The sequence below is a fragment of the Cinclus cinclus genome, chromosome 14 (genome assembly GCF_963662255.1).
Source record: "Cinclus cinclus chromosome 14, bCinCin1.1, whole genome shotgun sequence".
In the NCBI taxonomy this organism is placed as follows: domain Eukaryota; kingdom Metazoa; phylum Chordata; class Aves; order Passeriformes; family Cinclidae; genus Cinclus; species Cinclus cinclus.
In genome coordinates this window covers 14,632,328-14,655,778 of record NC_085059.1, presented here as the reverse complement: position 1 = coordinate 14,655,778, position 23,451 = coordinate 14,632,328, and the positions used below count along the sequence as shown (strand labels likewise).

The following is a 23,451-nucleotide window of genomic DNA, read 5'->3' as shown; positions in this document are numbered from 1 at the left end:
GGCGCGGCGGGAGCAGAGCTCGGGCGCGGGGCGCTCGCACCGCTCCGCATCGCACGGACCTGCCGGCAGCCCCGGAGATGAGGAGAGTTTGCACGCTGCCCCTCTGGCTCTGGCTCGGCATTGTCTCGGAGGCAGGTGAGCTGCCGGGGCTGCGGGCTGCCCTGCCCGCTCTGATGCTCGCTCCGCACCTGCGGGCGCGCTGAGGACGGGGTTGTTTCGGCGGGACAGGACTCGGCGCCTCCGCCCGAGTGTCCCCCAGACCCCGCAGGGATCAGCATTGCCCGCTGTGGCGTCCCTCACCCAGGACGGGGATGTGCCGTGCCCTGGCGCTGCCCATCCCGGCGGGGACCGGCGCCCCCGGTCCCGGGTTCCCCCATCCCGGCGGAGACCGGCGTTCCCGGTCCCGGCGACCCCAATCCCCGACGGGGACCGGCGCAGTCCGCCCTGGGGTGCCCCATCCCCGACCGGCGCTGCCCGACCCATCCCCAACCAGGACGCGCCGCGGTGCCCGCCCGGGTGTCCCCGACGGCGGTGACAGCGTGCCCGCGGCGACAGGACGGCACGGGAGGACCCTGCTGCGGTCCCCGCGGGGTCCGGGGCCGCGGGGAGCCCACGCTGTGCTCGTGCCGCGGATGTCTCGCTGAGAGCGGGGAGAAACCCCACGGGACCCTCGCGGGAGGGATGTCGCTGCGCAGGGACGCTCCCGGCTGGAGGGCAGGCCGGAGGCCAGTCCCGGGTCTATGCATTTATTTATTCACGCACAGAATCATTAATTTGTGTGTGCCGGGGAGGAAGGCGCGAGGAGGCGGGGGTCCATGCAAGGTTGTCCAGCCTGCCTGTCCCAGCTCTGGTCCGCCTCGGAAGTTACCCGAGGCAGATCCCAGTGAAATGCTTTTCCTTGCCGTAGCACTTCTGGAGCAAAAGGCTGTTGGGCAGAGAGCGCAGAACCGCGGCAGAGATGGGGCTGCAACGCCCTTCTAGCAAGCAGAGCCCATGAGACAGGGTAGAGCTGCGTGGGCACTGCTCGGGCAGTGGGGACAGGACACCCCACCAGATACCCCCAGAGGAGCTCTTTCTTGCACAAGAAAAGCATTTAAAGCCCAGATCAGAGCAAGACTGAAACAAAGTTAGTAATGGAGAAAGCTTGCAATGTGGGGAGATTAATTTTGGGAGCATAAATACAATTTTCTGTAGCGTCAGCTCAATGACTTGCTGTCACCAGTGGCATTTGCTGCTATGGTTGAAGTGAGCTCACGGGAGAGCTGCAGGTGCGACATGAACAGCATCACCAACAGTGTCACTGTCAACCTGCTCTTCCCGAAAAGCTGCTGGTGGCTCTGGCGACATGGGGCCAAAGGACACAATGGGTAGCGGAGCTCAGGGGATTCTCAAGGAGGCTGGGGAGAAAGGAACCTGCTGCTGGTGGCATTGCAGTGGGAACAACTGTTCAAAGCTCTCTTGTTGTTAGCAACTTGTAAAGCACAGTGTAGCTGCTCCCGTGTTCTTTCATCTCCTGGAGGTGCAGGAGCAAGGCCTGGCAGGCTCTGGCCAGTGCAGCTGTGTGGCCTCCTTGCACAGGGCTGAGCAGAGCTTTGAAGCTCTCGGTGCTGCTGATTAGTGCAGTAATGAAGGGTGATGTGGAGCTCATCTGGGGGATGGCGCCATGGGGATTTGCTTCCCCTCCTTCCATTCTGTCAATGAGGACAATTTGTCAGTGCGTAAAGGACATACAAATTTCTCATTAACCATAATCCCAATGGGGTGCAAATATTTGCTCCCCTTGGATGTAGGGATGTGTGTGTGAGACTGTTCCACCTGTGAAGGATGAAATAATCATCTCATGATTTTCATGAAAGGTCTGTTCTGGCACCAGGGTGCCTGTTCAATTGGGCCAGCATTAGAGGATGTTGTGTGTAAGAGCACAAAACTCTTACACATTCCAGCTCCATGGTGCTCCCAGGATGGAGTGGAGCTGGGGAGCTGCCCTGTGCAGGCAGTGAGATGGGGGCAACAGGCAGAGGTTCAGTCCCAACATTCTAGATCATCTCGGCCTCCCAGTGTAACCCTCTGTGAATGGTGATGAGACCATGTGCTCCCTGACCCACCATGCTCTGGACACAGAGCAGCGCTGAGCCCCCCGCAGCCAAAAAATCCCGCTGGGGTCGCTGGCTTGCCGCTTCCAAGGGCGTATGCCCATTGTGTGAGGGAAGAGCCCGTGCTAGTGTAGGACCTGAGCCGATTAGGTTGGCTGCCGCTGCCTGCTCCCCTCTCGGATCACTCAGAATTCCCGGCCGGGTGCTCGGACAGCCCCGCGCTGACGATGCCAGCAGCAACAGTTGCCTGTGCAGCTGGGATTTGAAGCAGTTGCTTTATTGCAAGTAATAAACATGAGCCGATTCAGCAACACCCTTTCATTCAACAGCCCTGACTGCCCAGCAACCCCACCAGGCTCAACCCGCAGCGATGAGCCAGGGCCTCCAAGGGGACTGGGTGTGCAGGGATGCAGCCCGTGGTCCCTGGGGCTGAGAGGGAGGGGACAGGGCAGGGACAGCCACGGCTCCTGCGCCCTGCTGTCTGCTTAAGGATGATTTCAGATGAGTGAGCTGCAACTACAGCCCTGGGATTTGGCTTGGGCAGGCGAGCCCGCGGCTCACTGCCTGCACAAACACCAGGGCGTCACTGAGCTCGAACTGACGTCTGGTCAGGGACACTCCCCCAGCAGCACTATGTCCCCAGCCAGGGCAGGCAGGGTGGACGGGGCTTCCTCCCTGCACTGTATCCCGCTCCACTCTGCTGCCTCTCTCCCATGGGCTCCCTCCATGCGGGATCACTGTCCCCAGGGTTTCTCTTGGTCCTGTTGCGGTGTTTTCCGGGGCAGGCGTGGGAAGGGCAGGTGCTCCCAGCCAGCCAGGAGGGAACAGGCTGTTCCCGGCATCCCGAAGCAGTTCCTGGAGAAAGAAGGGGAGAGCGGAATCCCACGGGAACGGCAGCACGAGGGAGGGGACCGTGGCCAGGGAGCAGTTTCTCCAAAGCCATAGGGGACATCCACCACAGTCAGAAGGTTGCCTTGCAGAGCAGGAGGGGGCTCTCGTGGGTCCCCAGGTCTGTCCAGCTCTCAGCAGCTTTGGGGAGCAAGGTGAGCCCTGGGGTTAGCACCTATCTCACCCACCTTCTCCTCAGCCACTCCAGCTGGCGCAGCAGAGATGACTGCATTCAGCCCACTGGACTGGAACAGCCCCAAAACAATGGACGCAGGGCAGGAGACTCCTCACTCCCAGTTTGGGGGAGCTGTGCATTTAAACCAGGTTGGGGGTGATGGGGAGGTCCTGCAGTTGCAGGGAAAAGCAGAAAGTCCTGTGATGGCCAGAGCCTGCAGGCTCCACTGCCCATGGAAGGTGGGGAGCCAGCAAGGCTGGTGGTTTCCATGTGAGGAATGACTAAAGCCGCAGGGCTCTTCCTTTGGGAAAGACAGGCTGTAGCATTATGACTGAGGGCTGCAAAATCACAGGTCACCTGGAGAAGGCAGTTCCTGGTGGAATTCTGTGTTGGAAGCATGGTGGGAGCCTGATGGCTTGTTGCACGCTGCCAAGCAGCAGTGGAGCTCACTTTCACAGGGCTTTGTGAGTGTCACATGTTTGCCTGGGTCCACAGGCAGCTGTGCATGAAAAAATACATGGGTTTGCAAGGAGAAAATCCACGGGTGGTTAGTTCAAGCTGAAAGCCCCCCTTTCTCACCTTGGACTGTGAGCCAGAGACACCCAGTGCTGTGTTTTGCATTGACCTGCTCCAGCTTCCCCTACAACTCCTGCAAATCTCCAGCTGGGCAAGGGGCAGCAGCCAGGTACACATCTCACTGCTGCTGTGTGCTGTGGGGGGATCATGACCTCCTAGTGCATGGCACGGTTTTCCGGGGAGACTAGAACTGAGCCTTGCTGTGGGCCAGAGCTTTTGTCCTTCATTAGGAAAAGAAATACTGCTGCAGCTGCACTGGCATCTAGTGACTGGTTAAATGAATTCCAGGGGTTTTATTGCCTCTAGCTATCCCAGACCTTTGTTTCTCATTTCACGTTGTTAAAAGAGGGGGTTAGCCAGGTCCCAGGGGGGCTTTTTCTCTTTGGTCAGAATAGTTCTGATGTTTTCAGTGCAGCATTATTGCCCGTCTGTGGTGCCTCATTGTTAAGGCAGAATAGTGGAAGCAGAGGTGGCCTGTGGTCAAGTCAGCGAGGAGGCACAAGCCCTGAGCCCAGCATGGCTACTCTTCTTGTAGAGAAAATCTCTCCATCTCTAGGTGCAAGTTCAGCAGAAGGAGGGTGAAAAACCTGGCCCTGCAGCAGCCGGTGCTGAAACTCCCACTAAGTTTTATAAGATGAGGATATTAAGTGGGGAGTCTTGGAGTCTCTCCTAGAGTCCTTTCCCTGCTGAGGTAGCAGAAACAAGTTTCAGCCAGTGACTTGTATTTCACCTTACAACTTCTCCCACGAGTTAATTGTTTTTCTTCCCGTGTTTCTGCCGCCCCCCCCCCCCCCCCCCCCCCCCTCCCAGGGCAAGGATCCCTCACGGAGCCTTTTGGCCAAACCTGGAGGTGCTGTGGGACAGACGTCATGTGCTAATGAGGGAGGATCAGTTTTGGGGGTCAGAAAAAGGCTTTCACTGGGCAAACAGCGAGGACAGGGTGATGGGGGAAGGCAGATTTAAGTGCTGTGGTCTCCTGTATCTCTGAGCACATAATAACCAGGCAGCCCCTGCTCCCCTGCTTGGGTTCTATGCAGTGAAAGGCAGCAAGGACCCCAGGGCTGCTCATAAGGACCACGAGAAAGGGACAAGTGGATTGCAGACTGTCCTGGTCCCTGTTACTGATGGGAGGAGCCCTGGAGTGAGCAGAGAGAAAAAGGAGATGAAGTCTTATCTTCTGCAGCAGCCAGTCCAGGGTTGGTTACAACTCCTGGCAGAGCCTAGAACACCCAAGTTCTGTTTCAGAGGAATTGGTGAAAGAATAAGCTTGATGCTGCTCTTGATGTAGGTGCATGCAAAGAGGGAAGCAACGGAGCAGCTCACTGATGTTTTTGGGACCCGTTGTCTCTGTGTGAGCTGTAGCTGCCCACCCATGTGCAGGTACAGGGGGTTAAGCCTTCTCCTGGCTGTGGCTCCAGTTGGCTTGGCAAATGCCAGCCAGTGCACCAGGTCTGCCTGCCTTGGTCTGCGGTGCCAGCGACAGTGACAAAGCACCCAGGCTCTATCCCACCACAGCCCCACCACCCTGCCTGGTGAGACCACCTGCTCAGCAGGCTCCAGGGGCCAGGGTATCCCCCAGGGAAGGGTTAAGCAAAGAGGAACAGTGCCAATGCCAGGCTGGGTGTCCAGGTTCTCCCTTGGTGGAGGTCAGTGGTGGTTCATGGGAAAGGAAAAATTGGCAGCTGGGCCGGATGTCCCTGCATTTCCCCTCTTCCTGCAGCCGCCTGAACGATGTTCCTTATTTAGCTTTCCTGACGGACAGGAGGAATCTGATGGCGGAAACTGTCACTGCCTGATAACAGTTCAGGGACCCCTTTATGATGGGCGGCACGGCAGGGAACAGGGCAGCACTGCCCTGGCTGGGAGGGGACAGCCAGGGCTGCCCTTTGCTCTGGGTTCTCGGGGACGGCCAGGCAGGGCAGGAAGGGCATTCACAGCTTTTCCCTTTATGCTGCTCTGTGTACAAACCGCCTTAGTGCTACTTAAAAGACTCCTAAGACCAAGAAGTGATGGTGTGTGTCCATACATCTGTAATACTGGCTTTTTTCCTTCTTTTTGGTGAGGCATCTGAGCTGGTGGAAAGGGCCATGGATGAGCAGAAGGGAGGCGTGGAGCAAAGCCACCCTGCTGAGGTCTGAGACCAGGTGAGGCTTTGTATTCGCTGGCAATGAGGATGTGAAGGGCAGCCAGGGCTGGGATGCTCCAGCAGGAGCTCGGAGTGCTGACCAGTGCCCCAAGTTGAGCACACACATCAGTACTGAGAGCAGATCCCAAACAAGAATGTGTTTCATAAGCAGATGAACACAGCAAAGGAGATGTTCCATGTTCTGTCCCTGGCTTTTTCTCCATGGAAGACGGCATCTTCCTAGTGTCTGAGTCATTCTCTCATATGTGCCCATGGTGACCAGCCTCAAAACCACAAAAAGTCCTGAAACACAGCTTGTATGTCAATGTATCCATTGATTTTTGCATTGCATCTGTGGAGGCCACCAGGCTGCTGCCATACCAGTAACAGCGTTGTTTCCATGACAATTAATGTACTTTAAAAGGGCAGAATGTACAGCAAGACTGTATTTATTCAAGAGCAAGCCCTAAGCAAAGCAGCTCCTGCCACTGGCCAGGGCATTGTACTCTCAGTCTGTGGAATGCCCAGACTGGCATTGCTGTGTTTTGCTTTGGGATGCAGGATGTAATGAGCTGGTTCAGCCAGGCTGGATGGCACAGGGCTCTCACAGACCTGTGCAAAGGCTGTGCCACAGCCTTGCACCTTGAGAACGCCATTCCTCTGCTGCTCAGAGTTCTGTGTTCTCTAGGGTAGTTAGAGCTTCACCCTCCAAAGTGCACTTCTGTTTCAGTCTTAGCTGAGGAATGTTAAAAATCTCACTGCAAGATGCAAAACCTCAGTAGGAACTCACAGGGGTTGTGTCAGTTGTCTCTGAGCCATCTGCTGCCTGACCAGGTCACCCACATGAACATCCATGAGTTGCAAGACTGAGGTTTAGGTCATCAAACCATGGTGGTGCCTCAGGACCAAATGCTTCTCAATTCAGCTGAGTTCAGATCCTTTTTGTGTTTGCTTTCTGTCACCAAGCAGCACAGGCAGAGAGATGGTGCAAGGGGAATTGCTGTATCTGTCCATGTGTGTTCCTGTGCTGCTCTGTCTGTGTCACAGGTGTGTGCAAGGCTGGTGGATGTGGGAAGGAACCAGGAGCTCTTGCTCTAAACCCCAGTGCACGTTTCAGATGGTCTTGCTGAGGATGAGGTACCCTTGGGGAATGACAGGGATTTCCATCCTCCTGGCTATTTTGAGGCAGAAAAAGCAGCAAAATTCATTTTGCAAGTTATTTGTTTAAAGTTGTATGTGTTTCTTATGGTGTCACTTTCTAGCATGTGTCATTGCACTGAGATAACTTCCTGCTGTACTTTCCTGGAGTCATCTCACCCATTCCTTCGCATAAAAGTTTGGTGTAGAGCCCAAGGCATTTGCTCTACACTCAGCAGGGGGGAGAAAGTCTTTTTTGGAGATAGTCCAGCCTGTCCTCAAGGAGGTGTTGAAGGAACTGGGGAGGTGATGGCTGATCCAGCTCCCAGCCTGCAGGGTGTCTGCATGCATCCGTGTTTCCAAGACTGGCTCTGTGCTCAGCCAGGTTGCATTTAACCCCACAATTTCCTCCTCTTCCTCAATGGCCACCCCAGCTCCCTCTACCTCAGCAGTTTGCAGCTGCATGAGGGGACTGGCATTGTCTGGCTGAGGGTAAAATGAAAGAACAACATCAAAACAACTGACGGCCCCAGCCTCGGGAGACGAGGCCAGGAGGAGGCTGGGAGGCAGTGGGATTATGCAGAGTGAGCAGTAGACAAAGGAAGGAAGTTTTTATTACTGGGCCAAATCCTGAACTCCTTCAGTTGTATTCAGACCAATGTCTCAGTGACTTCAGTGGAGCTTGGTCTGAGTAAAGAGAGAAGGAAGAGCTTCAGAATCTGGCCCCTGAATAATTGTGTCACGTGGGAAGTTTATAGAGAATTTGCAAGCTCACGGTGGCTTTGCTGAGCAGCTGGTGGTAGCCAGCGAGCAGCACCCCTGGCAGCCAGGCCTCCCCCTGGGTCACTGTCCCCTTCCTCTCTGGGTCCTTCCCCATCCTGCAGTGGGTTTTCCATTCCTGGTGCTGGCAGGGCAAGCTGGGGCTGGCAGACCTTGCAGGACACAGTGAGGTGCCCAGAGCTGGGCAGTGGCCCCACAGGTTTATGAAGCTCTGTCTGCACCTTCACAAGACTCATGAGACCCATGGAGGGTTTCAGGGTCCTCCATCATCCTTCTGAGTTACTGAGGCACTTGGGCTCTGCATGTAGCAGGGAAATCTGTGAAGGGTTTACTGGTTTTATTTATTCCACAAAAAAGCACAGGGCTGTGTAGCAGAGACTGGAAATTACTCCACTGATTTCCCAAATTGACTGGGGACACCCTGTATGTTTGCACAGACATTTGTGTGCTGACAGTGAGATTCGGCTCCGGGCTTAACTTTCAGTCTGTAACTTGTTTTCCCCATTTCTGAAGTATTGATGTCCACTGAGATGGATGTTAGATGTAGTGACCTAAAAAAATAAATACTGACATAAGTGTGGGTCAAGCCAATAGTTTCCATGAATGACACTAAATCTTGACATTTACTGAGGCAGGAATGCAGCAAAGTTGGGCATGAATGGTGGCTTATACTCCGATTTGAAACTGCCAGCTCAGAGCGATGGCAGCGAGTGAAATTGCACCCAGCAGAGGTGACGGCATCCAGCGCCCACAGAAATCCATCACTCACACCCTGCATAGTCCCAGCCCCAGCAGAGTCCCCAGAGGGGTGTAACTGGGTCTGAGTGGCCATCAATCCCTTCCCCACACTGCAGCCCCTGGCCCTTGGGGAGCAAAGGGCAGAGGTTTAACAGCATCTCCCAGAGTGTGGCAGCCAGCTGCAGAGTAGGATGCTCCCATGGGACATGCACACGTGCACACCAAGGCGATCACTCACTGCTGGGCAAGCAGTACATGGTCCTTGTGCTGGGATGAAGCACAGGGGAAGAAACTGCCTTTCCTCCAAAAAGAGTTACCTGGTAATGCCTTGTAAAGCAATATAGTTAACAGTGTGCATCTGGGCCTGGTGCCTCCTCACAGGGTTTGTTTGGCTGTTGCCAAACTGTCAGACTTGGCAGATCCTGGGCTGTAAGTGCTGGCTCTGGCTGCTGATGCTGGGATGGGATCAGGGCATATCCTGGTCTTTCATCTCCTCTCTGTCGTGACATTCCAGTGTGCAAGGGAAGGGCAGTTACAGCGTATCCCGTAGTGCCCTGTTCTGGACAGGCAGGCTCAGACCCAGGATATGTCCCCTTGGGTGACAGCGTTGAAGTGGGATTTTCCTCACCGTGTTTGCTTACTCCTGTGTTACAAGGACTGACAGAGTCACCACTGTTAGTGCTGCACTGGGTGTAGCATGGTGTCCGCAGTTTAAAACTGAGGATGGAGTTTAATGTTCCTTGAAGCCCCTGTACTGTAGGGAAGTAGGAACCTTTCCAATGGTGTTGGTCACACCAGGATTGCGTCCAGCCCAAGATGCAATCCCTGCTGCCAAGGTGCCTGCGTTGCCCAATGTTGGCTCTCCACTGTGTTCAGCATTTCACAATATTTATGGCTGTTCCTCACCCTTAGCTACTTAGACAAATAAAGCTTGATGCAGCCTGAGGCAGTTAATCCCTGGCTCTCCAGCCTCCCAGCAATAACAAGGAGTGGGTGGCATTTGAAAGAATGCACTGGGGGAGAGGGGGAGTGCTGGGATCTAATTTTTATATGGAGGGGGAAATCCAAGCCTGCCTTCATTGAAGATAAGTGACATGGCTGGACTGAGCTCTGGCTCAGAGGTTTTAGTGGTGATAGGAGGCAGGAGATTCCACACAGTGTTGGCCCCACGGTAACCTTTGCCAAAAGAAAAACACTTCTTAATACAATAGTGATTTAAAAAAAAGAAAAAAGAAAAGAAAAATAAACAGGACCCCACATGAACTTAGGAAACCTGTTCTGGCATAAAGAGAGATGTGTATAATGAAATGAAACTGAGTGGCACTTGAAAGGACTCTGGCCTCTAGACCCACATTTCTGGAAGTGGGGAAGAGCTAGTGTCTGTCCTGCCCCTTTGGTCCAGCATGATGCCAAAACACCCCTACTCCCAAACAGCTTCTCCTGCATTTGTGAACCAAGCCAATGTGTCTTTCCTTCATCCACACCTTGAATTCCCAGGGGCTGGAGAGGCCATCCCCAGCCTTGCCTCACAGCTCTGAGCATCAAGTACCTCATGTTGACCAAACAGGGAGAGCTGAGGAAGTGGCATGTTGTTTCTTTAGCAGTGTTTCCCTGTTGGTGCTTGTGCTCCTTGGCTGGAAGTCATTAGCATGTGTAAACGCTTCCTTCCCATCCCGTCTGCTTGCGTGCTCTTCCCACTGCACTGCGTGGCAAGGGAAGCACCTTGGAGCAGGAAAACAACAGTCACAACTGCGCACTAACAGAGAGTAACTGCGTGTTTATGGAACTTGGTCACCCTGTCGTAAGCTATTTTTAAAATACAGAAGAAGTAGGTTTAGCTTATTGGCCTTCAAATAGCGCCAGAGTCCTATACTGCCATTTAGGCTGGGTGTTTCATTGTAGGAATTGTGCTGTGATATACAAAGTGTGACATTTCCAACTCAGCCTTTCTTGGAAGGGAATTAAATTAGTTTCATAGCTGCACAAGGGGTGTTATGTGGAGATGGAGAGAGAAATCTGTGCAGATGTTAAACAGCCAACTAATCTCAAGTGACGCGAATGCCCCGGTACACTTTGGCTCTCAGAGATGATGATTATCATCTTGTGCTGCAGTGGGTCCTGGCTTGTGGTCACAGCTCTGTGCCAAGAGAAACTGAGAGCGTGTGCATCTGTAACTTGCCATCGATGCCCTGGACAGCCCCACAGGGCCAGACTTCCTTCTACTGCCCGGAGTCTCTGCATCCTCAAATCTTTTTGCCCAGCAGGGGTGGGATCACTGACCCAGGGCTGAGGTACAGCCCAGCAAAGTCCTGTGGGGGGAGAGCTTTGCTGTGCTCTTCAGAGCCCATCTCTTCTGGGGATTCTGCAGAGAACCAAGTAAGATTTCATTAACCACATCAGGGAAGGCTCTGGGTTTGGGCAGCTCTGGCTGCTTTCAGGAATGGCAGAAAGCCAAGCTTAGCTGTGCAGTGGAGGGTTGGAATTTCTTATCTCTTATGTGCTGTGGGTGCATTTACCCCAGGGATCCCACCTCCCATCCTGCTCACACTGAGGGCTCTTAGATCTGCAGCAAGCGCTCAGAACTCCTCTGTCAGCCCTCACTGCTTGTGTCTGACCTTGTACCTGAGCCTTCCTTCCTCTGCTGCTACCTCTGATGACTAATTCTCCTTTGAAGAGTGTGTGCCTGTGATCTTCCTGGCTCCCCTCGTGCCCACCCCACCCAGGGTCGTGCTGATGCTCCTGTGTGCACGTGCAGGTGTGCACGGAAAGGCTGTGCAGGGAGGAGGGATCCTGCTCCCCAGGCAGCAGCTCTCTCTCTATGCCCCTCATCACTCCTCCCTTTGCTTTATTATTATTATTTTTAGATTATCCTCAGTGCTTGAAGGATATTATTATCTCTTTGATAATCAGGAAGTTTAAATTCCTCCTGCATTTTGCTTGTGCTTCCTACTTTCTGCACCCATCCTCACCTTATGTAGCTTTTTCATGTTGCATTGACTCTGGGCTAAATTAATTTTCTTTGTTCCCTGTGTACCTTTAATTAGAAGGAGCAAGGATTCCTCCTTTCTTGCACCAGTACATGTTTTTTCCAAGCCAGAGCAGCCCAGTTTCTGCTGTCCTACCCTCTGTATCTCAGACAGGGATGGAGATACATGGAAGCTGTATTCCACTGAGCCTAGAGCAGATGGGGATTGAATGAAGGTTTTCCAAGGCCAAGATAATCATCTGATTGCAAAACTATTTTTTTCCCACATACCGTGTTTATCAATCAGCTTCTCTTGCACCCTGCAGCTGGAGATCAACTTGAGGGTGGGTTGTGCTGCAGAGAACAGGCGCTGCCAGCTCCAGGGCAGCTGTTGGGTTTGAGGGCTCTGAGTTGATTTCAGTTCACAGCTAAGTAGCAAACATCTGGACGCAGACTCAGGGACGTGAAGATGGAGGAGCAGGTCTTTTCCACTTGGTCCATTGTCTCCCAGTGCAGCTGCAGACCTCTGAAAAAGTCCAGCACAGTCAGTCTGGCACAGCAGGCTGGGCAGGAGGCAGGCAGGGCACTCCAGGCTTTGCTCACGGAGGTGAAACCTGCCCTGCGTAGTGTACAGGATTTTTTCAGTGTCCTGCTCAGTCTGTCCATAAGCCAACAGTCTTGGGAAGAGTTAAACTTCAAAGGCCAGCGATTAAGCCCACACACATGAAGGAAAAAGCAAACCTGTGTCTTGTTGTTTTCTTTCCAAATGCTACTGCCCTTTTCTCTCCGTGCTCAGTGCTGACCCTCAGGCTCCATCTGAATTCCCAGTCAACTGCCTCTCATCTCCCAGTGAGAGTTGGATGCTGAGGCCTCACATGGCTAGAACTTCATCTTCCCCCAACAGCACACCTCCAGTTTGCTTTGGCAGGAGTTCACCTGAGCCTCCGGAAATGGCTCATGATGAAGCTGTAGTTGATGATGTTGAATCTGAGGGTGTCTCTTCACTGTTTCTCAGCTTTTCCCTTCCTCTGTGTTCACGCAGCAAAGTCCAGGTGCTGTGGGTGGAAGCCTCTGCCCAGGTGCTGAAACTGGTCTTGGCTTTGCTTGGACTGCCAGCAGCCTCAGCATGGACAGCTGGAGCTCTGGGAAAGGGGATGATACCCTGGCATGGACAGGAAGATCCTGGGTGTGCCCACTCTATAATGACAGTGGGTGGTTTAGAGACTCCTGGTCCTGGATGTCTCACCTGGATCATGGTGTGTAAGAGCTGGTGGTGACTTGTCTTCTGGGAGCTTATCTCTCTAAGGATATTCCAAAGTGGAAAAATCCACAATGTAGCTGAGTTGCTTGAAGAGGTTCTTGGTCATCTGCCTTGTAACTCCCTCAGGTACAGTAAGAAGCAGTGGATTGTAATTTCATTCTATCATTTCCCTTTAATCACTGATGGACTGCCATTTCTTCTCAGTGGCCAAAGATGTGTCCTTAGGGTTCCATGGGTTTTTACCCACTGCTGCCAGAGGTACCTCAGCCCAGCAAAGCCCCTGAGGTTACACCTGGATAGTCACGGGGCAGAATTAACCTCTGAATCCTGCAATGGTCAGGCAACTCCTGAGCAATCCCAAACAGATGAACTGGAGGGAGCAGCAAGCCTTTAACCAAGACACTTCCAAGAGACCCCAGACCTCCAGGGCTCGCAGGGGCGTGTCCCTAGCCCATCCTGGCCATACATTTGTTCTGGCAATACCTTATGCCAAGTAGTGGACTTGGACCAACGCTCGTTTCAGCCGAGCTGTGAAACCATGCTTTGCATCCCTTCAAGTCAGAGATGTAATGAACGGTATTAATTGCTGATATCAGTCCCCTAAAACCATCCGATCCCTCTGCTCCTTCTATGCCAGGTTAATCACACCCTGCTGGGGCAGAGAATGTGAGCAGGGCAAGATTTTGAAAGAAGTAAATTAAAACAGGAAGAGAAGCAACCTGACAGTCCTTAAGATGTAGGAGGATAATTTTAATTGAGTTTTGCAAGGGTTTAGCCGTGCAGTTAATAGGGGCCACTGGAAGAGGGGTGGTTATGTATGCTAAGCAGGACAGCTCTCCCAGGACTCCTGCAGAGCCACGGCTGTGGCAGAGTGGGAGCTGCCACAGGTGTTTGGGTAGGTCTGAGGATTTCTGCCCCTTAGGGAGTGAATCCTGTGGGCAGAATAGGTCCTGTTCCTGTCTGAAGGTGCTGGGCCCCCCTCCCCTCCCTGCGCATCCCGCTGAGCCGGAGCTGCTCTCTGAAATGTCAGGGAGAGGAAGCAATCCTTGGCTTGTTAGTTTCTACAAGGAAATAAAACACACAGATGGTTCGAGCATCCTCTATCTCAAAGGCAGGAAAAGGATTCTCCGGGCAGGAGCAGGCAGCCAGCAAACGGGGAGCGATCCAGGGAGTGGAGGACCAAACAAAGCAGCGTCTGGCCAGCCCTGGCCCGCAGCAGAAAGGGTGGGCCGGCGGCCACCGAGGGGAAAGCAGCCCTCTGATGTGCCGGAGCATCCCTCGCTGGAGCGAGGGCAGCAAACAGGCGCTCCCCTGGGGCCCGGGGAGGCTGCTGACAGCAGAGATCCTGGAGGAGGTCTGCAGGGTGGCCCCGGCTGACCCGCTGCCCCCGGCCGGACATGTGGCTACCTGACACAGGCTAACTTTGGCTCAGGACGGAGCCTCTCGGGGAGGATGGAGCAGGGAGAGAGCGCGGGGGGGCACGGGTAGGGAGAGGAAAGACGGCAGGAGACAGAAATGCAAACATGGGCTGACAGCCGTGGGGCAGGGGGAGGGGAGGAGGAAAAAGCAGGGTAAACCTGGTAGGATGGAGCAGGAAACCGGGCTGGAGCGAGCAGGGCGATGGTGAGATTGTGCTTCCTGCCAAGGGAGAGCGGCAGACAGATAAACAGTCCCGGACAGGCGCTCCTGACCCCTCTTTGGGATGCTTTGGGATGACGTGGTGGCAGGACCCTGGGGCAGAGCAGAGTCCAAAAACAGGTGAGAGCATGGTCAGGCACTGGGTGTAGCCGTGCTTTGCTGCCCAGGGCAGCTGGCTCGGAAATACCCTGATGTAAATCCCTGCCTGAAGGCACCAGGGGACCAGAGATACACGGGTAACTTTATTCTTCAGGACAGCCCATCTCTTTTGAAAGTGGCTTCTGCTTTTGAACTGCTCTGCTTCTCTTCCCTGATGGACACCTGGCTTGGAAGACAAAATGTTGAAGGAGCCAGAGAGCTTGTGCCTTTTTCTGCCTCGTTACCCAGCAGTGTAGGTGGTTATGAGATGCCCAAAAAGAATCATTTAATTAAAATTTATCAGCCATGAGAGGCTAAAGAGACCTGTTGGGGTGCATGCACTGAGGCCAAGCAGCTTTTCGGACTGAGGCCTGTTTGTCCAGAGCACAAGGCACTGGATGTGCAGCTATGGAGTGCCAGGGGAAGCAGAGTAATGCCCAGCCTCAGGGTACTGCTGCTCTGGCTGTGGCTTCTGCTTGTGTTGTGACCTTGCTGCTGTCCTGTAATGTGCTGCTTATGTCTCTGCCCACTCCATCCCACTCCCCACTTGGCTGCCAAGGAGGGGGATGCTTTGGCTGGGGTCTCCCCTCATTGCAGGTGCTGAGCTGGAGGAGAGCCCTGTTCCTTCAGTCCCCAAATGCCCCGTCTGTTTGGATGGGGAGGTCTGTTTTCTCCTCACCTGGCACGGCTGCAGACCCGAGGTGCTTAGGGTATCACTGAGTCTGGTGCCAAGGGAAAAGCATTTCCACCAGCTCTGGTGGCCCCTTCCTCAGCCCTTCTGTTGGTTCCTGCTCAGGAGGTCCCCACCTCCACACAACTTGCCCACAGGTGTTTTGGGGCAAAGATGTCTCACACTGCTGGTGATGGACAGGAAGTATCAGACATCCCGTAATGATGGCCACCTCTGGGTTTGTATTGACTGAGTTTCTATAATTCTTTTTCCTTTCTGACACCTGAGAAAGGACAATGTCCTAATTGAAGCAATGGAACCTCTGATGCTTTGGGAATGTCCTCACAAACTGGGGAGGATACAAACCCACCCCACTTTGATTTGGTGTTGTTTCAGGGCTTTGAGGTCCATGGACAAAAATGTGTAGACCAAAAGAGCAATGCCTTGCCATTGGCACTGCCTACTATGAGAAGGGGAAAGGAGCTGCCCAAGGCCTGAGTGAGCCCCTGGTGTGTGGGTTCAGTTGTGTGGCTGGGACTGTGATGCTGCTGTAGCACACCACCAGGATCACAGGGGCTGTGATCAGGACTGAGAAGCACAGTCCTCCTTTTTAACCCTTCTGAGGGAGGTCTGAACTGAAGGACAACCCTGAGTTATGGGACTGGGATTGCCTTCCATGAACCCATGAAAGAAGGGGTCTGCTCTGTTTGTCCTAGTGCACATGCGTAGTTTGGGTGTGATTTTCAGTATTTTATCATTATCCTTTTTTTCACTTGTTCATTGCTTGCTTATTAGCCTGTTTCCATCTCTGTTTTCCTCCCAGCTTCACTGTAGGTCTGGGTGGCTGTCACCCTCCCCTGGCAGTCCTCTGGCACAGGCTGCTGGGCAGAATCTGCTCTATTTTAGTGTCAATTCCCACCATGGTTTGGGGCTCGCTCTGCCCACTGTGAGGCTGGAGAGAAGACACCTGGTGTTTCATCCCTACATCGGCTGGAGCCTGACGTTTATTTCTCAGCCTTGTGTGATATCTCATCTCTCTGCAAAACAAGCCTTCCTCCAAGCTGGAGAGCACTGGGAGGAGGAAGAGGAGGAGCTGACAGCCCTACTTCAAATTTCCCCTGCTGCTCTGCCAGCTGCCTGCTCCTTGTGTGACGTGACACTCACGCTTTGCTGCTCCAACCCACAGTTGGATGCTTGCCCCATGCATGAGAACAAGTCGCTCTATGGAGAAACTTCAGCCCTGTAGGTGGGAATTTGGCCTGGCTCTGCCTCCAGCACATGGACTTTCCACATGTCTGTGGGCAACCACAGGTCCTCCAGCTCAAGGGCAGAGTGGGAATTGTAACCATAGCAGGGGGGTAAATGGTACCTGAGGTGCTGGAGTTAGTTCCTGTGGGGCACATGCAGATTTCCCAGAAAATGCTGCTAATTCAAACAAGTCCAACCTGGAAAGCAGGAGAAGTCTGCAGAAAGAGCAGAGCAAAGCTTCTCCTCTCTCTCTGCCCCAGTGCTAGCTACTGCTGCTCTTTTGAATAGTCCCTCTTGGCCAGAGAGGTACCAGAATTTTACTGTTGGCTGTTCAGGAGCAGAGCTTTGCTCACATAGTGACTGGTGCAAACAAAATTTTCCTTTTTAGAAAGATCTTGAGTTCCTGCATTGCTTTGTTTGACAGATGCTCATTGACAGGGAATTTTTGTCTGAAAACAGCAAAGTAGAAGTGGGACTATAGCAGGGTCAGGGGAGCTTTGCTGGGGGAGAGGACACTCTTTTTCCTTTTCCCGCCTATATTTTGCCCCAGTACAGCAGTGAGGTGGCAGGCTGGGCTGGGTATGCAGAGTGCAGGGAGACAGCCCTAATCTGGACCCGCTTTGCTTTGTGCATGTTATCTTGTAGCTCTTGTGACAGGACCCCAAGGTGGGGTGGCAGGAGCCGGAGCGAGGCCGGTTAGCTGGGGACATGTGATGGCTGTGAGCAGAGCGATCCAGCCCCTCACCAGGGAAGGAAGTCAGCGAGAAGGACAGAGTGTGAACAAAATCCCTCTCCGGAAAGGCGCCCCGTTAATCAGTCAGCAGGGCCAGCTCAGCAGAGAGGGAGGGAAGGGGAAGCAGAGAGGGGCTGAGGTGGTGTGTGGGGCTTGGGGGAGGATCCGGTGCAGGGCTTCCTGTGAGTGGAAGCAGATGGAGAGCAGGAGCTATGCTGTGCCATACAGTACCATACCATGCTATACCTTGTCCCACACACAGCCTTTGCTCTATTCCCAAAGCCACAGCACGCTGTGGCAGTGCTGGCTGTGGCACTGATGCTGCTCTGCCATGCAGGGCTCTCCCACATTCCCAAGAGTGGAGAGATGAGGCCAAGCTGTGAGATGCACTGGGGTGGATAGAACTTTCCAGCATGAATGTGACTTTCCCACGAGGCAGGGAGAGCCCTGGATGCAGGATGCAACTGAGAGTAGCAGTGGTGTCAGGGTGCAGAAGGAGGTAGAGGGCCCTGAAAATGAAGCAGCCACCAGAGATAATGAGAAGGCTCTCAGTGCAGCCTGGCCCCTTTCAGAGCCACGTGCTGCAAGATCAAGGCAAGGAAAACTGCTGGGAAACAAGCTACTCTGGAGATAGACAAGGTGTGACTGGCTGTGGGATCCTGCTTCCTCTCACTGCATCCCATCAATCCCCCTCTGTTTATTTTAATATCCTGCTGCCAACTTACTTGAAAAACGCTGCAACCATCTTGAAAAAACAAAGCCAGAGCTGCTGCATGCCTTTTTAATTACATTAATGCTCTCCCTGTGCAAGGGCACAATTGGGTGTGCGGGAGAAAGAGGGAGCTGCTTGGAGGGCTGAGGAGATAAAGCATCAGAGGGGTTGGAGGTGGGGAAGGAGGGATTCAGAGGAAAGGAGACACTCCATGCTCTGGAGACATCTCCCTCGCACCCTGGGATTTGCCAGAGACACAAACCATCTGTGTGTCGGTTAGCAGAGATTTAATGGCCAAACCCAGCACCAAGTTCAGCGCTGGGGAGAGCAAAACACAGGAGAGAGCCATGGCAGGGCACATGCTCCCTTGGGGAGGAAAGGGCAAGGCCAGTAATGGGGTGGATCCATCTGGCAAGCACAGAGTGATAGAGAATTTTTGCAGGGAAAACTTATGGCTTTGAAGATGATTTTTCAGTCTGGGAATGGGTATGTGCATCCCTTTGCCTGTCCTGGATGCCATGGGTGGCTCTGGGCATCGGCATCCCAAGATGTCGGGCTTAGTGTGGGACATCAGCGTGAGTAGTGGATCCACAGCATGATCCAGTGCAGGGAGTCCCCAAAATTCCTGGGAAACCGGGGCCAGTGAAGAGGTTGGATGGCCACAAGAGCTGGCCCAGCAGTGCTGCCAGCAGCAAGTGTCCCCAGCCCCGCGCCACGGAGCTTTCGGAGTGAGCAGTGGCTCCTTTTCCTGTTGTACTCACAGAGGGCCATGGACAGGATGCATCTGCAGGAATCCCACAGCCCTAACCTGCACAGATCGTACTTTTCCTTTTTTCCTCTCCACCCCCTGGTGTTGTTTGCTAACAGGTCACCAGGCAGCACGTGAAGGGAGGCAGGGTGTTATTTCTGCCTCCGTCCTGCTCCCTCCAGCCCCAGTAGTGGGGCACAGCGTTAGCCAAGAGACTTCTGCCACTTTGGCACTTATACAGTGGTTCAAGCAGAGGGCCCATGCCCTGCTTAGGTTTTAAGACCTAATTCAGTGCCTGTTGCAGCCATGACCTCAGTGCCTGAGCTTGCCATGCCAGAGTTTTGGGGATTACCTTTCTGCTTGCTGCCCCAGAGGCAGGATGAGAGAGTTTGCTGTCCCCAGCTAGCCCCATGCAAGCCATTATCTTACGCATTTTGGGCTGAGCACTGTGGGGTTGGCAGGCACCCCCAGCTGCTCCCTGGAACGATGGACAGAGAAGCCGTGGCCATCTGGAGAGCAGTGTTTGCACTGGGATAAGTGTGTCCGGCATTAATAGGAAATGCAGCTTAGCAGACAGATTCCTTCCCCCGCCTCTTTTTTTTTTAATAAACCTTGTTACATTTTGAAGGGATTTTACAAAAAATGTGGTCATTTATTTTCACAGCCCCAGGGCACATTTTTTCTGTGTGACATCTGACGTCCCCTTCACCAGGGAAGGGGAGGCTAGAGGCACAAGGTGGGGTGTCCTCCATGGTGGCCGAGCATCAGGCAGTCCCAGGGACCGCAGTGACACCGACCCGTGTGTTGAGTGACAAGTGATGGCTGCTGCTGCTGTTGTTGAGGGTGAAGTGTCTGTGGCAGCGGGACACGCACACAGGAGGTGGGCCAGGACTGCCCCTGGCTGAGACTCCTTCATGTGGGCAAGTGGAGGGGAGGCAGGAGATGGCAGGGGGAGATGGCTGTCACCCTGCTGTTGCCATGGGGGCAGCCATGGGGACACCACCTCAGAGCGTGCGCAGGCGGGAAGGAAGTGGAGAACAATTGGGGAGAACAAGGCCTGGCAGTGCTGGCGGTGCCGCTCCGCACGTCCCTCACTGCCGGGTCCCCCTCTGCAGCCTCTCCTGGTGGGCCCTGGGCACTGTGGCTTCTCCACCAGCCTGGATCCCCATGCCACCCCTGTGTCTGAGAAGCTGGTGGCCATTTGTTGTCTCCTGAATCAGTGTTCCCCATAGAGAAACATTCCTAGAATCACTGGATGATTAAAGTTGGAGAAGACTTCTAAGATCATCAAGTCCAGCCCTTAATCCAGCACCACTGTGTTCACCGCTAAATCATGTCCCCAGGTGCTACATCCACATGTCTTTTGAACACTTCCAGGGATGGTGGCTCTACCACTACCCTGGGAAGCCTGTTCCAATGCCTGACCACCTTTTCAGTGTAGAAATTTTTCTTAATATCCAGTGTTAACCTCCCCTGGTGCAACCAAAGACCGTTTCCTCTCATCCTAAGGTTCTCAACCTGTAGTCCTCAGGTCACAGTTTTGGAGGAAAGGTGTTACAGCTGTTTGTGAAATGTATGGAAACTCCACATCCTTGAGACCTCTCCAGCCCTGCCAGATCTCTCTGATACCTGTGTATGAGTGTTACAAGGGAAGGAAACAGACATACACAGAACACAGTTGCTAAATACCTCATGTTTTTGTAGAAAGTCAAGCTAGCAGCATATTTTTGCATTCTTTTCTTCCTTAGCATTTAGCACCTACCTGAGTCACAGCCTCACATTCCGTAACATTTTTCCCCCTCTCTATTTCTGGTTAGTTTGCTTGTTTTTGCAGTGAATGAGACTTCTTCTGAATTATCTCACATCTCCAGAAGCTGGAGTTTTAAGATAAAGATCATGAAGTAATGACAGTTGGCAACAGTGTGCTGAGAAAAACGTCAGTAGTCTCTGAGGGTAACCGGTACTTCGAGATGTTTTGTCCATGAGGAGCTCACTAAGGGTGCATGTCTGGCATGCCAGAGATGCAAACACACAAAAAGTGGGACTCTCCCTGAAAAGAGCTGGAAGAAGAGCATGATAATGTTTAACTGCCTGTCCCTGAGCCTGGATAATTTCACTCCTGGAATGCCTGTCCAGTGGTACAGGGAAGGGGGCTGCTGCAATCCACAAAGGTTGGTCCTAGTCAGGTGACAACACCTGAGAGTACACCACAGGAGAAGGGCATTCCATGAATGCCTCTTGGCTCTGGAGAGCATCTCAGTACAAACACATTTGTGGTATTTGGGCATCCCTGATTTGTCCCCCTGATTACAGAAAACTACATGTGTATGGGAAAACCTCCTGCCAGACTCCCTCCCATTAGCAGAGGGGCTTATTTCAGAGCCCTAGTTCAAACAAGCCCAATATCATTCACCTGGTGAGGAATTGCCGCCACTGAATTCCACAATTTCTAGTCTTCCATTCTTTTTCTGGCCCTCATCCGTGCTAGGCTGTCTATCAGAGCCCAGGGGCTGTCTGGCCCTGGCACAAGAGCTGAAGAGCTGCTCACTGGAAGCAGGAGGGCTTCAGGCAAACCTCTTGAGTCCCACTGAGCCAGCACTAACTACCTTGTAGGAGCAGACCCCAAGGAGATGTTCTCTTCAAGAGCCTTTGCCCCTCTCTGAGCTCATGGCACCAGGATAGCTGCTGCCCACAGTTCTGGGCCCAGGCTTTTGGATCTCTGCATCATCCCCTCTCTCCTTTCTCTCCACAGATCTGGTGAGCAGTTATTCTATGGCCCCTCCTACTCTGAGCGTCACCAAGGAGGAGCACGTCATCAACGCCAAGGACACGCTGACCATCACCTGCAGGTAGGCACCAGCAAGTGTGGCTCTGTCTAGACTACTCTTACCTGGTGAGTGTTGCAGGACCAGGCAAGAAGAGCCCACCAGGGACACCTTGGCTGCAGTATTCCTGCAAATTAGCATGTCTGACTGCAAATCTTCTACATCCCCCAAGTGTGAATTCATCTAATTAATTGAAAAAGAAGCAAAAGATGTCTCAGAGGATTCAGTGATAACCTCTGCTGTAGTCTTTCAGACAATAAGAAAGACAGTGAAACATTTTGTGTGATTTGATAGTTTTGTTGTAAGCTCTTCAGGGAAACTGATCTTCCTGACTCCCCTTGTCTTTCTCTAGGGTTGCCTATTCTCACCTCATTGGGGCTACTGAGATCGAAGTTCTGGTTTCTAAATCTAGTGAGACATTTGGGGGACATTGAGAAATATCCATGGAAGAAGGCAAGGCTTCACTTAGTGGTGGCTATGAGAGACCTCCAGCTTTTCTAGGACGATGGGATTTAATGTTCTCCCTTTATATGTGTGGGTGAAAAGAAGCCCCAGCCAGGCCAGGTGAATAACTGTGAGAGGAGCTGGAGAATCTCTGTCTGTTTTGGACACTGTGGCTCTGAGAAGGTGGTGTGTCTGAACTGATTTATCTGCACTGGGACACTTGGCTGTGCATGTTTTCTGGACTGTCTCCTGTTTCAGAAAGCAGGAAAAAAAAAAAAAAGCCAACATAAACAAGTGGGAGAATTGCCCAAGGTCAATTTTCCTGGAGTTTCCCTTCAGCAGCTGAAAACAGATCATGCTTGGGATCTGAATGCTGGGTCCAATGGGGATCTAAATTCAGCATGGGCCTCAAATGGGTGTTTCTCAGTGTTATATATAACCACACAGCAATTACTGCAAACACTTGGCTGGCATTGTGTTCATGTCTTGTCACAAACATATTTAACTTTTCCTGGAACAGATGGCATTGCTTTTCCTTTGTGAATCAGTTCATAACCAAGGGAGAAGGACAGAGGAAAGGTTGTTGATATTAATTACTGAACTGATTTCACTCCGTCTGGGAAGCTGAGTGGTTGTGGGCTTGTTTTCATCTGGTGACTTGAAGAGCCATCGTGTGTTGAGATGTATGAAATGTGTGAGTTGGAGGTCTGTCCATGGCTGTCTGTGGGGAGCTATAATCAGCCATAGAGTCACTGTGGGAACATAGAGGGAGAGAAGGGAGTTTGGGGATTCCAGTGTTCTGCTGTGGCACTTTTCTCCACTGAGGGATGTGGGAACTGACACTCTATATAAAAACCTTGGAAGAGGTGAGATTCAGTGAGGGTATTCTGAACAAACTTAGAATCAGGGCAGACATTTCTCAACAGGGGCCCAGATTGGGACCCAGAAACTGTTTTCAAGATTGTTGTCTATAGATTGAGCCAAGGTTAAAGGACATACTGAAGTTAGAGGTGTGGTAAAAGAAAGTGTCTTCTGCAGCTGTGAAAGACTGATCTGGCCAGATGAAGAACACAGGACCATCTGCAAACAGCACTAAAACCCATGTACCCTCTGCCCATATTGCTCTTTGGCTGCTCTTTGCCTCTGCATGCTGCTGTCCCAGATGTGTTCCTTGGGGCTGTGCAGTGTCCTTCACACCATCATCTGCAGCTGGATAAGTCTCAGTATCTCCTGCATGGCTCAGAGCATTTCCCTTTTCCTTCTGAGTTCTCAGTCCTGTGTTTGTCTATCTTGAGGAGAGGGCTTTGACTGTGGGACACTTATTTCACTTGAATGAAGAGTAAATCTTTCCTGGTCCCTGGATCTCTAATTACACCCAGCTGCTTCTCCAACCTCTTCTCTGGACCATGGCCCACCCTGGGAAGACCTGGCTTGTGTTAATGGGAGCTGAAGGGAAAAACACGCAGACCACCAAGAGAACAGGCAAAGGAGAGGGTGGTGGGGCAGGATAGGGCAGAAACAAATATGAAATCAAATCCAGGATCCAGGGATTTCCTG

General features: G+C 52.8%; 1 protein-coding gene across 6 annotated transcripts in view; it reads left to right on the top strand.

The window, feature by feature from the left end:
• FLT4 (fms related receptor tyrosine kinase 4) overlaps positions 1 to 23,451 on the top strand; it is a 57,532-nt gene continuing 34,081 nt past the window's right edge. For 4 of the 6 annotated variants that reach the window (XM_062502560.1, XM_062502558.1, XM_062502559.1 and 1 more), the window contains exons 1-2: positions 1 to 135; positions 21,378 to 21,474. In XM_062502560.1, the coding sequence (XP_062358544.1) occupies positions 78 to 135; positions 21,378 to 21,474 (155 nt within the window). In that variant the 5' untranslated portion in view covers positions 1 to 77. Of the gene's footprint in view, positions 136 to 5,846; positions 5,877 to 20,787; positions 20,797 to 21,377; positions 21,475 to 23,451 lie in introns of those variants that run through there. The other 2 variants (XM_062502562.1, XM_062502561.1) reach the window with 2 other exon arrangements.